The sequence below is a fragment of the Microcaecilia unicolor genome, chromosome 11 (genome assembly GCF_901765095.1).
Source record: "Microcaecilia unicolor chromosome 11, aMicUni1.1, whole genome shotgun sequence".
Taxonomy (NCBI): Eukaryota; Metazoa; Chordata; class Amphibia; order Gymnophiona; family Siphonopidae; genus Microcaecilia; species Microcaecilia unicolor.
In genome coordinates, this window is record NC_044041.1 from 138,063,887 (window position 1) to 138,079,637 (window position 15,751).

The 15,751-nt window shown below is 48.4% G+C and overlaps 1 protein-coding gene across 4 annotated transcripts in view; it reads left to right on the forward strand.

Annotated features, from left to right (window-relative positions):
- Positions 1 to 15,751, forward strand: part of PC (pyruvate carboxylase) — a 1,188,093-nt gene that overhangs the window by 962,996 nt on the left and 209,346 nt on the right. For all 4 annotated transcript variants that reach the window (XM_030220280.1, XM_030220278.1, XM_030220277.1 and 1 more), the window contains one exon: positions 3,088 to 3,309. In XM_030220280.1, the coding sequence (XP_030076140.1) occupies positions 3,088 to 3,309 (222 nt within the window). The remainder of the gene's footprint in view (positions 1 to 3,087; positions 3,310 to 15,751) is intronic.

The following is a 15,751-nucleotide window of genomic DNA, read 5'->3' on the forward strand; positions in this document are numbered from 1 at the left end:
GTATCAGCAGAAGAGAAGGTAGTGAAGGCAACAGCCACAAACCAGCGACGTCAATCAAGAAAAAGGCATTACAGGCTCGCCTCCAGCTTCTCCCTTCACACAGTGTCCCGCCCTCGCTGAAACAGGAAATGCATCATCGGAGAAGGCGGGACACTGTGTGAAGGGAGAAGCTGGAGCCGGAGGCGAGCCTGTAGTGCCTTTTTCTTGATTGATGTCGCTGGGAAGTAAAAGGTTAAAGCGCACGCGGAGGGGGGTGTAAGGGAGGAGGAGGGCGGGCTGCCGATCGGGAAGCCGGCGACTCGCGAGAGTGGGAAGGAAGGAGGCGGAGGGAGAGCTATCTGGCGAAAGTGCTGCCGCTGCGTTTGTGAAAGCAGCAGCCAAAGGAAGTCCACGATTGGGCTGGGGAGGCTTAGCCTCCCCAAGCCTCTTATACGGGGCGCCTATGAGGGGAGCGAGGAGAATCGCTGGGTGGCTGGAGGGGGGGCAGGGGAGAGAGGACAATCGCTGGGTGGCTGGAGGGGGGGCAGGGGAGAGAGGACAATCGCTGGGTGGCTGGAGGGGGGCAGGGGAGAGAGGAGAATCACACACACTCTCTCACAGACACACTCGCACCCAGTCTCACTCTCTCTCTCTCACACATACACACTCGAACATTCACTCCCTCTCACACAGTTACTCTCACACACACTCTCTCAAACATACACACTCCAAGGGAAACCTTGCTAGCGCCTGTTTCATTTGTGTCAGAAACGGGCCTTTTTTACTAGTAATCTATAAAAGAACACCAATTCATATAGAAAAGACACATGCATCCAGAATTTAAAATGTCTCCGCAGGAAACCAAAGGACAGCCCCGAGCTATAACCCAAATGCCTGCCTTAAAAGACTTAAGTGATCTTTCCTCACAAACATCCACTGGATGTTGATTCCAGTAGACGGGGGAGGGGGTACATTAAAAAAAAGCATTCTTACTTGTAGGAGTGAGGTGGGCCCTTGCGGAAGTAGGAAGTTCAAACAGTTGCACATGAGAGGAGCACAGTACCCTACCCAGAGAATAAAAATGGATAAATAAACCCAGATACTCTGGTATCCTATCATATAAAGCTGTATGAGTTAAAACCAAAATCTTATATTTTATCTGATACTCCACAGGAAGCCAGTGAAACTTAAGGTAAGCAGGAGTAGCATGCTTCCTTTTCTTCAAACTGGACAACAACCAAATATCCACATTTTGCATGGTCTGCAAACACTTCACCAAAGCCCAGCCAAGACCAGAGTACGCCATATTTACATAATCCAACCTTTAGATAAACAGAGCCTGTATCAAAGTATGGCAATTATCATTAGTAAAGTAAGGTCTCCCTGCCCGAAGCAGTTACAGGCTATAAAAGCCAATGCTGACCGCTCTTGCCACTTGGTGGTCAAACCTTAAGTAGCAATCTACAACCCCCAGGTATCTAAAAGACTCTACTGTCTGCATCTGCTTCCCCAACAAAACAAGCTCCACGGATGGATGAGGATAATGCCCTACCAACCAACAGGCCTTGGTTTTATCCACATTCAAAACCAACTAATGTTTCTGCAACCAAGAAGAGACTACCCAAAGCTAATCCTGCAGTTAAGAAAGCTCCAATTCATCTGGAGAACTGTAGCCTGCCACCACGATGTCATCCTCATAAACATACACTCCAACATCATAGCTATGTATCAAAAACACCAGTGGTGCAAAAAAATATTAAATAATACGAGGAACAGTGCTGACCCCTGAGGAACCCCACAGCAAAGATCATAAGACTTTGAATTGGCCAATTTAGTTTGCACAAAAAATGAATTTCCTGACAGTTAGAAGCTATACCACTGCCATACCCAACCAGTAACACCAATCCTAATCAACCTATCTAACAAAAGGTGATGATCAAACAAATCAAATGTTACAGCTAAATCAAGAGACACGGCCAGGACTACTTTACCTGAGTCCAAGCCCCATCTGAAATCTGGACTGATAAGGACTCAAAAGCTTGTATTGCCTCCACATGATCCAGCAAGTCTTGAAATATAATCTGTTCTATCAATTTAGCCAGCAGACATGAATTACATATCGGCTTATAGTTAGCAGGATGGAAAACATCCTTACCCTCTCCCTTAGGTACGGGATGAACAACTGCCTGCTTCCAGGCAGATGGTACATACTCCTCAGACAAACTCTTACAAATCATATCATATACTAACAGAAGCAACCCATGCCTTGATGATAGCACCCAAGCCAATGGTGCCAGATCCAATGACCTCTCTTTCTCAGCCATCCCACATACACACCATAGGAATCAGGCCCAGGAAAGAGGCTGAAATGTGTTATTCATGACCATATCTCTAACATCAGAGCATACTTCCTGGATTAGCCTCAGTTATCCCACTTTCTAATCACAGGTGTTCAGCCTTGTCAGCAAAGTAATCCACCAGTGCCAATACCGGCAGGGGTGTGAAACTCATATCCTTACCTGCTTCGGCCAACCACTTAACTGTATAAAATGGTTCCCAAGAGGAATTTGGCACCTGCTTCAACCGGTACCTATAGAACGCCTTTCTTGCCTCATTTACCCTCTGCAAACAAATAATAACACTGCACTTCCTCAAGTCTCAAGGCAAACTCTACAGTCTGATACCACCACCAAATATTTATGGAATTGTTAGCTGGTCAACTGGCAGCACTATTCGGTGCAGTACTCCAGGATTTTTTGCAGGATATATTAGCAGCAGGTATAACAGTTATTCTGAAACCTGGAAAAGATAGCATTCTTTGTAGCTCCTACAGACTCATTTCATTGTTAAATTTAGGCATTAACACTGCTGGTGAAGGTTTTGGCAAATATATTGCAGATGTTTGCACTTAAACTTATTAATGAGGATCAGTGTATGCAGAAAATATTTAATGTGTCGCAACATATTCATTTTAAGAAAAGATTTCTTTGTAATACTACATATATGTGGTTCCATAGTTAAACCTGGCACCTTCCTGATTTTTTTCTTTTCATATTCTACAGTTAAAGCAACCCAGTGACCTTTTCAATTCCTTCTCGTTGTCCACAGGAGACCCCCCATCTGGACTTCGTGATATTCTCCTGAAGGAAGGTCCTGAAAGCTTTGCTAAGGCCATTCGAAGACACAGTGGTCTCCTACTGATGGACACCACATTCAGAGATGCTCACCAGTCCCTACTGGCAACTCGTGTACGCACTCATGACCTGAAGAAGATCGCTCCTTTTGTGTCCCACAATTTAGGCAACCTTTTCAGCATAGAAAACTGGGGAGGTAAGTGAGAGGGGTTGTCTCCTATATTTAGGTACAATAGGTAATTTGGTAGTTTTGGAGGGCTCACAGTTACACCACAAATGTACTAAGGGGAGTGGGATTTAGACCTGGATACCCTTGTTCACAGTCCACTGCACTAGCCACTAGGCTACTCCTAGGAGCCGCTTGCTGCTCTGTTGGGTATGCCCATAATACCTGATGCTGTCATAGCAATCGTTATCCACTTTCAGTTCTATGGGGGTGGGAGGGGGACAGCATCCACTGGGGGATTAAGATGGTGTCAAGTCGTAATCTATCCAGTGATTAGCTGGTTATTCAAAGCATCATTTTTATTTTTTTTAACTTGGACGTGATTGAAAGAGATCTAGCTAAAAACATGTTTCTTACTTCTGGTTGGGTATGGTGCGGTGAGGCAGGAAGTTTGAAGGCTCCAGCATCTTAATGGCAATTTGATCCCCCTATTGAGAGTCATTGAACAGGGAAGTTTTTTTGGAGTCCAGTTTGGGTTCTTTGGTGGGTGATCACAGTGCAGTTTTCTTCTAAACCTACAAAAAAAGATTGTAGGAAGAGCAGTGCCAGTGACATTAAGATGGCTGACCAGAGCGCACCATCTTCTCCGTCTTCTAGCTGCAAGTGGGCGGCGGGGATTACCACAGAAGTAAAGGCAGCCCTGGAGCACACAGTAGGAAAGCAACTTCAGCTCACCATAGAGAAGCTAGAGGTGATGGAACAAAAGTTTACTTCCTTAGCCATGAACTTACAAACAGTCCAAACTATAGTCAGAGAGATGGAGGATACCATCCACATGTTGGAGCAGGAATAGCTATAAAATTTGGAAGACAAACTGGACGAGCTCGAAAATAGAGCCCGGCGTAATAACCTCTGTTTGGTTGATTTGCCTGACACCATATCAGAGTAGGAATTACGTGTCTTTTTCACGAAGTAGCTGGTGGACTCGCTGTACCTTCCATTGGCAGCCGGCCCTCTACCAATCGACAGGGCTCACATTTGGGTCAGCGGCGGGAGCATGCGGTAAAACCGCGAGTAATCATTTTTAAGCTTCTCAATTATGTACCCAAGCTAGAGATCTTACAAGCCATCTGCGGCAGCACTGAGCAGCAATATGAGGGGAAAATGTGTTGTGTTTCCAAGACTATTCTACCGTGGTTTTAGTGACATGGAAAGCCTTTTCCCCACTATATACTCAGTTGGTACAGAAGATTTGTTTCATTTAGTTTACCCAACCCGCCACCACATATTTCATAATAGCACAATCCAGTCTTTTGATTCACCAATGACAGCAGCAAAATTTGTGGAGGGCTTTGAGCAGGTGAGCAAGGACTGAAGGTTTGAGGCTCTGGGGCACTAGCTCCTAATTTCTCTTATTTGAAACTCGAGCTGTTATGGACTTACTGCCTCTAGTCTGAATGTGTTGGATTTGAGCTCCTTGCTCGATTTGCTCACTGAGTTTATTGTTCAGAGTTGCATTCTACAGTTTTTGCACGGAGTGCCTGGCTGTTTAATGGAAAACTTGCTCACATGTGGACCCAGGGTGAGTGTATTCGAACAGTGGAGGTTTATGCGGAGGCGTCTCTGGACTATTTGTTGTCTTGGTTATTTAAAGCCACTATCTGGATTGGTGGTTCTACTCTGTTCTTTATCTGCATGTTTACTAGCTTCTGTCCTGTGCCCCATCCCTAAGTGGTTTGCCTGAAGCTTTTTATTGAACTTAAATCTCACTGCCTTGAGGGAATTCCTTCTAAAAGGCGGTAAATAAATCCAAATAATAAAATAATAAATCTGGCTGCACTGCCAGGACATCTTTGTTCTGCTGGAGGTGCTGAACTTCAGAGACTTTTGCCTGCAGCATTTTTTGTCCACTCTGATCACCGCCATGTGCTTTGCTCCATAACTTATGCCTCATCTATAACTGCTCTGTGGCTGGACCTTGGGGACAGCGCTGTGGCAGTGCAGACCAGTATACTTTGTGGGTGGGTTGGCGCCTAGGCTTTAATTTTATTGTTTGTAATTATATAGCATTTGGTGCACCATTCTTTCACTAAGGGCAATGAGGGCTGTCATTATTTCTGCTGTAGTTCTATTACAGATGTTTTATTCTGACGTGCGCCTATGTTGCATGTATGGTGTATATTGGTTGTGCATGGATTTTCTTGGGAGGGGGGTTCATTGTTTTTGTTGGGGGGGGGGGTCTGGGACTCTGGGAAAATAACACCTTTAAGGTGGTTACTATAGAGTTGAGGGGGGTATTGGTGGTGTGTGAGTGAGGAGAGGGGGGTTTGGAGGGTTATAGTTAATATTATGCAGGGTTGGGGTTCTGGCTATGCAGGTATTTGTCAGTGGCTGCAAAGGTATTATGATTTTTCTCCGAGGACAAGCAGGCTGCTTGTTCTCACTGATGGGTGACGTCCGCGGCAGCCCCTTCAATCGGAGATCTTCTCTAGCAAAGACGTTTGCTAGCCCTCGCACGCACACCGCGCATGCGCGACCGTCTTCCCGCCCGAACTCGCTCGTGTTCGTCAGTCTTCTTTTTTCCGCGCTCGGGACAGCTGTGTTTACCGTCGTTCTGTGCCCAGAGGAGACCCTTGCGCTTTTCTCGCGTCCTTCTGCTACGGAAGTCTTTTATTTCTAGTTTGCGTGTTTCTTAAAAAAAAAAAGAAAAGAACTCCTTTATTTTCTAGTTTGTTTTTCCTGTCAAGTTTCCTTTTGCTTTCGAAAGCGGCCCTGTTGGCCGCCCGTACGGGTTTTCCCCCTTTTTATTTTTGGTGCCTTTGCCATCATCGCGAATTTTGACTTCGCCGGCGTGATTTTTCCGCCCATGTCATCGAAGCCTCCCAGCGGCTTCAAGAAGTGCACCCAGTGCAACCGGGCTATCTCGCTCACTGATAGGCACGCTTCGTGCCTTCAGTGTCTAGGGGCTGGGCACCGTCCTCAGGCCTTTACTCTTTGTTGTTTGTTGAAAAAGAGAACTCAGACGGCGAGATTGGCCCAGTGGAACGTTTTGTTTGGGGCCTCGCCTGGTGTTTCGACGGTCTCAGTATTGAGGTCATCAGCCGGTGCATCGACGTCTGCGGTACTGAGGTCATCGACCGGTGCTCCAGCATCTACGGTACCAAGATCATCGTTGGTACTGATGTCGTCGGAGGGTGCCTCTTCGTCAGGAGTGCAGGTGAGGGCTGTCCATTCCCCTGCTGGTGGCGGTGAGCCCTCGAGTAGGTCTCCCCCTGCCTCGAGGGCTCCTGCGGTACAGCCCCCCCGGGATCGACCTTCTTCGGACCCGGCCCCGAGGAAGAGGCACTTGGATTCGATGTCTTCCTCTTCGGTACCGGGAGGTTCCGGTGACATGCTTCGTGTGAAGGCAAAGAAGCATCGGCACCGGTCACCTTCCCGACGTGGTACCAAGAGCCCTGGGTCGCCTAGGGAGTCGGCACCCACTAGGCTTCGACACCGGGAGGACCACTCACCCTCCATTCAGGAGGTGTCGATGCGCTCTACCCTGGACAGCCCGGTACCGCCTCCGTCCCCCGAACAGATTCTGAGTTCGTCGCCTGTACTGGACTCCCAGCCTTCCTCGACAGCCGCTCTAAGCGAGAGCCTCCGGGCCATCCTTCCAGGGATCCTGGAGGAGCTGTTGCGCCCTTCTCCACCGGTGCCGTCGAGGGAGGCGACAGCTGGCCCCTTGCCCGTCGTGAGGTCTCCGGTGCCGGTACCGCTTGCGGTGCCCGCGTTGACTGCCTCCCAAGCAGACTCTCCGACGACGTCGATGGAGGGAGCCTCATTGCCGCCGATGCGGGAGTCTACTTCTCGATGTTCCCACCGTGGCCATGTGTGTACGGAGTCGAGGCGGGCACGGCTTCGGACAGAGGTTCATGAATTGGTGTCCGATACCGATGGTGAGGCCTCGTGGGAGGCAGAGGAAGACGTCAGATATTTCTCAGATGAGGAGTCTGATAGTCTTCCTTCTGATCCCAATCCCTCCCCTGAAAGACAGCTTTCTCCTCCCGAGAGTCTATCTTTCGCGGCCTTTGTCGGGAAATGTCTATGGCAATTCCCTTCCCTGTGGTTACGGAGGATGAGCCAAGGGATGAAATGTTTGAGCTTTTGGACTATCCTTCGCCACTTAAGGAATCGTCCACAGTACCCATGCATCATGTCTTCAAAAAGACATTGCTGGAGAACTGGGCGAAGCCGCTAACTAATCCCCACATTCCCAAGAAGATCGAGTCCCAGTATCAGATCCATGGGGACCCTGAGTTGATGCGGACTCAGTTGCCTCATGACTCTGGGGTTGTGGATCTGGCCCTTAAGAAGGTCAAGAGTTTTAGAGAGTATGCTTCAGCGCCCCCGGGCAGAGACTCTAAAACCTTGGATTCTTTTGGGAGGAAGGCCTACCATTCCTCAATGCTCATGGCCAAAATCCAATCTTACCAGCTCTACTCGAGCATTCATATGCAGAACAATGTGTGGCAGTTGGCGGACTTGGTGGATAAGCTCCCTTCTGAGCAAGCCTTTTCAGCAGGTGGTCAGGCAGCTGAAGGCGTGTCGTAAATTCCTGGCCAGGGGTGTTTACGATACTTTTGATGTCGCGTCCAGGGCCGCTGCTCAAGGTGTGGTGATGTGCAGACTCTCATGGCTGCGTGCCTCCGACCTAGAGAATAGGATTCAGCAGCGGATTGCGAATTCTCCTTGCCGGGGGGATAATATTTTTGGTGAAAAAGTCGAACAGATGGTAGAGCAGCTCCACCAGCGGGACACCGCATTCGACAAATTCTCCCGCCGGGCGCCTTCAGCATCTACCTCAACTGGTAGACGTTTTATGACGGACGAAGGACTGTTACCTATTCTTCTAATAGGCGTAGGTACAATCCTCCCTCTCGTCAGCCTGCTGCCTAGGCCAAGCCCCAGCACGCTCGTTCTCGTCAACAGCGTGCGACTCAGCAGGTCCCTGCGGCTCCCCAGCAAAAGCAAGGGACGGGCTTTTGACTGGCTCCAGCAGAGCATAGCCGGAATCAAAGTGTCTGTGCCGGATGATCTGCCAGTTGGGGGGAGGTTAAAATTTTTTCACCAAAGGTGGCCTCTCATAACCTCTGACCAGTGGGTTCTTCAAATAGTCCAGCTAGGATACTCCATCAATTTGATCACAAAACTTCCAAATTGTCCACCGGGAGCTCAGTCATAGTAACATAGTAAATGACGGCAGAAAAAGACCTGCATGGTCCATCTCATATGTGCTACTTTTTGTGTATACCCTACTTTGATTTGTACCTGTTCTCTTCAGGGCACAGACTGTATAAGTCTGTCCAGCACTATCCCCGCCTCCCAACCACCAGCCCAGCCTCCCACCACTGGTCTGGCACAGACCGTATAAGTCTGCCCAGCACTATCCTTGCCTCTCACCACCGGCTGGCTCTGCCACCCAATCTCGGCTAAGCTCCTTAGGATCCATTCCTTCTGAATAGGATTCCTTTATGTTTATCCCACGCGTATTTGAATTCTGTTACCGTTTTCATTTCCACCACCTCCCGCGGGAGGGCATTCCAAGCATCCACTACTCTTCAGCTTCCAGCACAAGCAGGTACTTGCAGAGGAACTCTCCGCCCTTCTCAGCGCCAATGTGGTCGAGCCCGTGCCACCGGGGCAGGAAGGGCTGGGATTCTATTCCAGGTACTTCCTTGTGGAAAAGAAAACAGGGGGGATGCGTCCCATCCTAACCTAAGGGCCCTGAACAAATATCTGGTCTGAGAAAAGTTCAGGATGCTTTCCCTGGGCACCCTTCTTCCCATGATTCAGGAAAACGATTGGCTATGCTCTCTGGACTTAAAGAATGCTTACACTCATATCCCGATACTGCCAGCCCACAGACAGTATCTTCGATTTCGTCTGGGAACACGGCACTTTCAGTATTGTGTGCTACCCTTTGGTCTCGCCTCTGCACCCAGGGTGTTCACAAAGTGCCTGGCTGTAGTAGCGGTGTCTCTTCGCAGACTGGGAGTGCACATGTTCCCTTACCTCAACGATTGGCTGGTGAAGAGCACCTCCGAGGCAGGAGCTCTACAGTCCATGCAGATGACTATTCGACTCCTGGAGCTACTAGGGTTTGTGATAAATTATCCAAAGTCCCACCTTCTTCCTGTTCAGAAACTCGAATTCATAGGGGCTCTGCTGGATTCTCAGACAGCTCGTGCCTACCTCCCGGAAGCGAGGGCCGACAATCTTCTGTCCCTTGTTTCTTGGGTACGAGCATCTCAGCAGATCACAGCTTGGGAGATGTTGAGATTGCTCGGCCACATGGCCTCCACAGTGCATGTGACTCCCATGGCCCGCCTCCACATGAGATCAGCTCAATGGACCCTAGCGTCTCAGTGGTACCAAGCTGCTGGGGACCTAGAGGACGTAGTCCTGCTATCCACGAGTTTTCTTCAGTCCCTCCATTGGTGGACAATTCGGTCCAATTTGACTCTGGGACGTCCTTTCCAAATTCCTCAGCCTCAAAAGGTGCTGACGACGGATGCGTCTCTCCTGGGGTGGGGAGCTCAAGTTGATGGGCTTCACACCCAAGGGAGTTGGTCCCTCCAGGAACAAGTTCTACAGACCAACCTCCTGGAGTTATGAGCGGTCTGGAACGCTCTAAAGGCCTTCAGAGATCGGCTGTCCCATCAAATTATTCAAATTCAGACAGACAATCAGGTTGCCATGTACTACATCAACAAGCAGGGGGCCACCGGATCTTGCCCTCTGTGTCAGGAGGCCGTCAGAATGTGGCTTTGGTCTCGCCAGTACGGCATGTTTCTTCAAGCCACGTATCTGGCAGGCATAAACAACAGTCTGGCCGACAGATTGAGCAGGATAATGCAACATCATGAGTGGTCGCTCAATTCCAGAGTGGTACGCGAGATCTTCCAAGTATGGGGCACCTCCCTGGTGGTTCTCTTTGCCACTCAAGTCAATCACAAGGTCCCTCAGTTCTGTTCCATACTTCAGGCCCATGGCAGACTAGCGTCGGATGCCTTTCTCCTGGATTGGGGGGACGGCCTCCTGTATGTTTATCCTCCCATACCTTTGGTGGGGAAGACTTTGCTGAAACTCAAGCAAGATCGAGGCACCATGATCCTGATCGCCCCCTTTTGGCCGCGTCAGATATGGTTCCCTCTTCTTCTGGAATTGTCTTCCGAAGAACCGTGGAGATTGGAGTGTTTTCCAACCCTCATTACTCAGAACGAGGGGGCACTTCTGCACCCCAACCTCCGGTCTCTGGCTCTCACGGCCTGGATGTTGAGAGCGTAGATTTTGCCTCTTTGGGTCTCTCAGAAGGTGTCTCCAGAGTCTTGCTTGCTTCCAGGAAAGATTCCACTAAGAAGAGTTACTTCTTTCTATGGCGGAGGTTTGCCGTCTGGTGTGACAGCAAGGCCCTAGATCCTCGCTCTTATCCTACACAGACCCTGCTTGAATGCCTTCTGCACTTGTCCGAGTCTGGTCTTAAGACCAACTCTGTAAGAGTTAATCTTAGTGCGATTAGTGCATACCATTACCGTGTGGAAGGTAAGCCGATCTCGGGACAGCCTTTAGTTTAGTTCATGAGAGGTTTGCTTTTGTCAAAGCCCCCCATCAAACCTCCTACAGTGTCATGGGATCTCAATGTCGTTCTCTCCCAGCTGATGAAACCCCCTTTCGAGCCACTGGATTCCTGCCATCTGAAGTACTTGACCTGGAAGGTCATTTTCTTGGTGGCAGTCACTTTAGCTCGTAGAGTCAGTGAGCTTCAAGCCCTAGTAGCTCATGCTCCTTATACCAAATTTCATCATAATAGAGTAATCCTCCGCACTCACCCTAAGTTCTTGCCCAAGGTGGTGTCAGAGTTCCATCTGAACCAGTCAGTTGTCTTGCCAACATTCTTCCCCCGTCCGCATACCCGCCCTGCTGAACGTCAACCGCACACATTGGACTGCAAGAGAGCATTGGCCTTCTATCTGGAGCGGACACAGCCCCACAGACAGTCCGCCCAAATGTTTGTTTCTTTTGATCCCAACAGGAGGGGTGTGGCTGTTGGGAAACGCACCATTTCTAATTGGCTAGCAGATTGCATTTCCTTCGCTTACGCCCAGTCTGGGCTGACTCTTGAGGGTCATGTCACAGCTCATAGTGTTAGAGCCATGGCAGCATCAGTGGCCCACTTGAAGTCAGCCACTATCGAAGAGATTTGCAAGGCAGCGACGTGATCATCTGTCCACACACTCACATCGCATTACTGCCTACAGCAGGATACCCGACGCGACAGTCTGTTCGGGCAGTCGGTGCTGCAGAATCTGTTCGGGGTTTAGAATCCAACTCCACCCCCCTAGGCCCATTTTTATTCTGTTCCAGGCTGCACTCTCAGTTAGTTGAATAAGTTTAGGTGAATCTCAGTTATGTCCTCGCCGTTGCAAGGCCCAATCGACCATGTTTGTTGTTTTGAGTGAGCCTGGGGGATAGGGATACCCCATCAGTAAGAACAAGCAGCCTGCTTGTCCTCGGAGAAAGCGAAAGCTACATACCTGTAGAAGGTATTCTCCGAGGACAGCAGGCTGATTGTTCTCACCAACCCACCCGCCTCCCCTTTGGAGTTGTGTCTTCCCTTGTCTTTGCTATTTATTGGACTGACAAACACGAGCGAGTTCGGGCGGGAAGACGGTCGCGCATGCGCGGTGTGCGTGCGCACACAAGGGCTAGCAAACGTCTTTGCTAGAGATGATCTCTGATTGAAGGGGCTGCCGTGGACGTCATCCATCAGTGATAACAATCAGCCTGCTGTCCTCAGAGAATACATACATAGTAACATAGTAACATAGTAACATAGTAGATGACGGCAGAAAAAGACCTGCATGGTCCATCCAGTCTGCCCAACAAGATAAACTCATATGTGTATACCTTACCTTGATTTGTACCTGCCTTTTTCAGGGCACAGACCGTACAAGTCTGCCCAGCAGTATTTCCCGCCTCCCAACCACCAGTCCCGCCTCCCATCACCGGCTCTGGCACAGACCGTATAAGTCTGCCCTCCACTATCCTCGCCTCCCAACCACCAACCTCTCTTCCCCCACCTGCTCTGCCACCCAATTTTGGCTAAGATTCTGAGGATCCATTCCTACTGCACAGGATTCCTTTATGCATATCCCACGCATGTTTGAATTCCGTTACTGTTTTCATCTCCACCACCTCCCGCGGGAGGGCATTCCAAGCATCCACCACCCTCTCCGTGAAAAAATACTTCCTGACATCTTTTTTGAGTCTGCCCCCCTTCAATCTCATTTCATGCCCTCTCGTTCTACCGCCTTCCCATCTCCTGAAAAGATTTTTTTGCGGATTAATACCTTTCAAGTATTTGAACGTCTGTATCATATCACCCCTCTTCCTCCTTTCCTCCAGGGTATACATGTTCAGGTCAGCAAGTCTTTCCTCATACGTCTTGGAACACAAATCCCATACCATTCTCGTAGCTTTTCTTTGCACCGCTTCCATTTTTTTTACATCCTTCGCAAGGTACGGCCTCCAAAACTGAACACAATACTCCAGGTGGTGCCTCACCAACGACTTGTACAGGGACATCAACACTTCCTTTCTTCTGCTGATCACACCTCTCTCTATACAGCCTAGCAACCTTCTCGCTACGGCCACCGCCTTGTCACACTGTTCCGTCGCCTTCAGATCTTCAGATACTATCACCCCAAGATCCCTCTCCCCCTCAGTACCTATCAGACTCTCCCCGCCTAACACATAAGTCTCTCGCGGGTTTCTACTCCCTAAATGCATCACTTTGCATTTCTTCGCATTGAATTTTAATTGCCAAACCTTAGACCATTCTTCTAGCTTCCTCAGATCCCTTTTCATGCTTTCCACTCCCTACCGGGTGTCTACTCTGTTGCACATCTTAGTATCATCCGCAAATAGGCAAACTTTACCTTCTAACCCTTCGACAATGTCACTCACAAATATATTGAACAGAATCGGCCCCAGCACCGATCCCTGAGGCACTCCACTACTCACCTTTCCCTCCTCCGAGCGAACTCCATTTACCACCACCCTGTGTCGTCTGTCCGTCAACCAGTTCCTAATCCAGTTCACCACTTCGGGACCTATCTTCAGCCCATCTAGTTTATTCAAGAGCCTCCTGTGGGGAACCGTGTCAAAAGCTTTGCTAAAATCTAAGTAGATTACGTCTATAGCACGTCGATGATTCAATTCTCCAGTTACCCAATCAAAGAATTCAATGAGATTCGTTTGGCACGATTTCCCGCTGGTAAAACCATGTTGTCTCGGATCTTGCAACTTATTGGCTTCTAGGAAATTCACTATCCTTTCCTTCAGCATCGCTTCCATTACTTTTCCAATAACCGAAGTGAGGCTTACCGGCCTGTAGTTTCCAGCTTCTTCCCTATCACCACTTTTGTGAAGAGGGACCACCTCCGCCGTTCTCCAGTCCCTCGGAACCTCTCCTGTCTCCAAGGATTTATTAAACAAATCTTTAAGAGGACCCGCCAGAACCTCTCTGAGCTCCCTCAATATTCTGGGGTGGATCCCGTCCGGTCCCATGGCTTTGTCCACCTTTAGCTTTCCAAGTTGTTGATACACACTCTCTTCCGTGAATGGTGCTACATCCATTCCATTCTCAGGTGTACTTTTGCCAGTCCCTCGCAGTCCTTCTCCAGGATTTTCTTCAGTGAAAACAGAACAAAAGTATCTATTTAGCAAATTGGCTTTTTCTTCATCATTATCTACATAGCGGTTCGCTGTATCTTTTAGTCTCACAATTCCCTTTTTAGTCATTCTTCTTTCACCAATATACCTGAAGAAAGTTTTGTCGCCCCTCCTTACATTTCTAGCCATTTGTTCTTCCGCTTGCGCCTTCGCCAGACGTACCTCTCTCTTGGCTTCTTTCAGTTTCATCCGGTATTCCTCCCCGTGTTCCTCTTCTTGAGATTTTCTATATTTCTGGAACACTAACTCTTTAGCCTTTATTTTCTCAGCCACTTGCTTGGAGAACCATATTGGTTTCCTTTTTCTCTTGCTTTTATTTACTCTCCTTACATAAAGGTCTGCCTTCTACAGGTATGTAGCTTTCGCTTTATGTTGGGTTCTTGGCTTTGGTACTAGTAATCTGGTGGCTGGGACACCCTTCTGGTCTTTTTTTTTGGGCTATGGTCTTTTATAAGTGGAGGAGTGGCCTAGTGGTTAGGGTGGTGGACTTTGGTCCTGGGGAACTGAGGAACTGAGTTCGATTCCCGGCACAGGCAGCTCCTTGTGACTCTGGGCAAGTCACTTAACCCTCCATTGCCTGCTGCATTGAGCCTGCCATGAGTGGGAAAAGCGCGGGGTACAAATGTAACAACATATTTCTGTTTTTTCTGTGATGATTTCCAATCCCGTCAAAGTATTTATCTGGAATGTAGGGGGTATTCACTCCCCTATAAAATGACAAAAAATTATTCAGGCCTTGCACAAGAGAGGGGCGTTCATAGCTTTTTGCTGTCGAACATGCAAAATTATTTAAATAGTGGGTGGGGGGTTATTTTTATGGACCTGCTCTCCGCAAGAAAACTGCACTGCCTCAATCGCATGCAAATCTAACTCATGAATACTCATTGTGGATGTCCTGAAAACTCGATGGGACTAGGTGTGCCCCAAGGACTGGGTTGAAAATGGCTGCCTTAGACCATGTCAGATGTGTTTTATGTAATATTTATGCAGCCAATACTTATATCAAAAATTTTTATATATTCTTGCTTAAAATCCTCCATCAGTATGATGATATTCCATAATTATGGGTGGAGATTTTAATGAGGTGCATGATCCACTCCAAGAGAGGTCGCATGTACATTGTCCACCTCCAGCTTCTCAGGGAGGAATCCGTTGCCTTTGTGGAGCTTTGGGGTTGGTAGATGTTTGGAGAATGCTCCATCCCATGAAGTGTGACTATACGCATTTGTCCCAGGTCCATTCTACATTATTTATTTATTTATAACATTTGTATCCCACATTTTCCCACCTATTATCACACATTATCTCGTATAGACTATATATTTATCTCCTGAGACCTCTTCCCCAATGTGGAAGCGGTAGATATAGGACCTAACTAGATCTCCGACCACACGTTGGTATTCTTAGCACTTGGTTTTTCCTTGAGCCCAGTTTCAATGCCCCAATGGCAATTTCCCACTAAACTATATCGAGATGCAAAATTTTTTATTATCTAGTGGACAAATGTCAGTGTTATAAGCTATGTAACCAGACTCATGTCAGTGACCCTCTTCTCTACTGGTAGGTGACAAAGGCTGTCTTGAGGGGTGAAATTTTGGCCTAGCCTAGTCATCAGAAAAAAGTTAGGAACTGAGAATTGTTGCAGTTGGAGGGAAGAGTCACCCATTTGTGTAAACTGTTTGGGCGATACCGA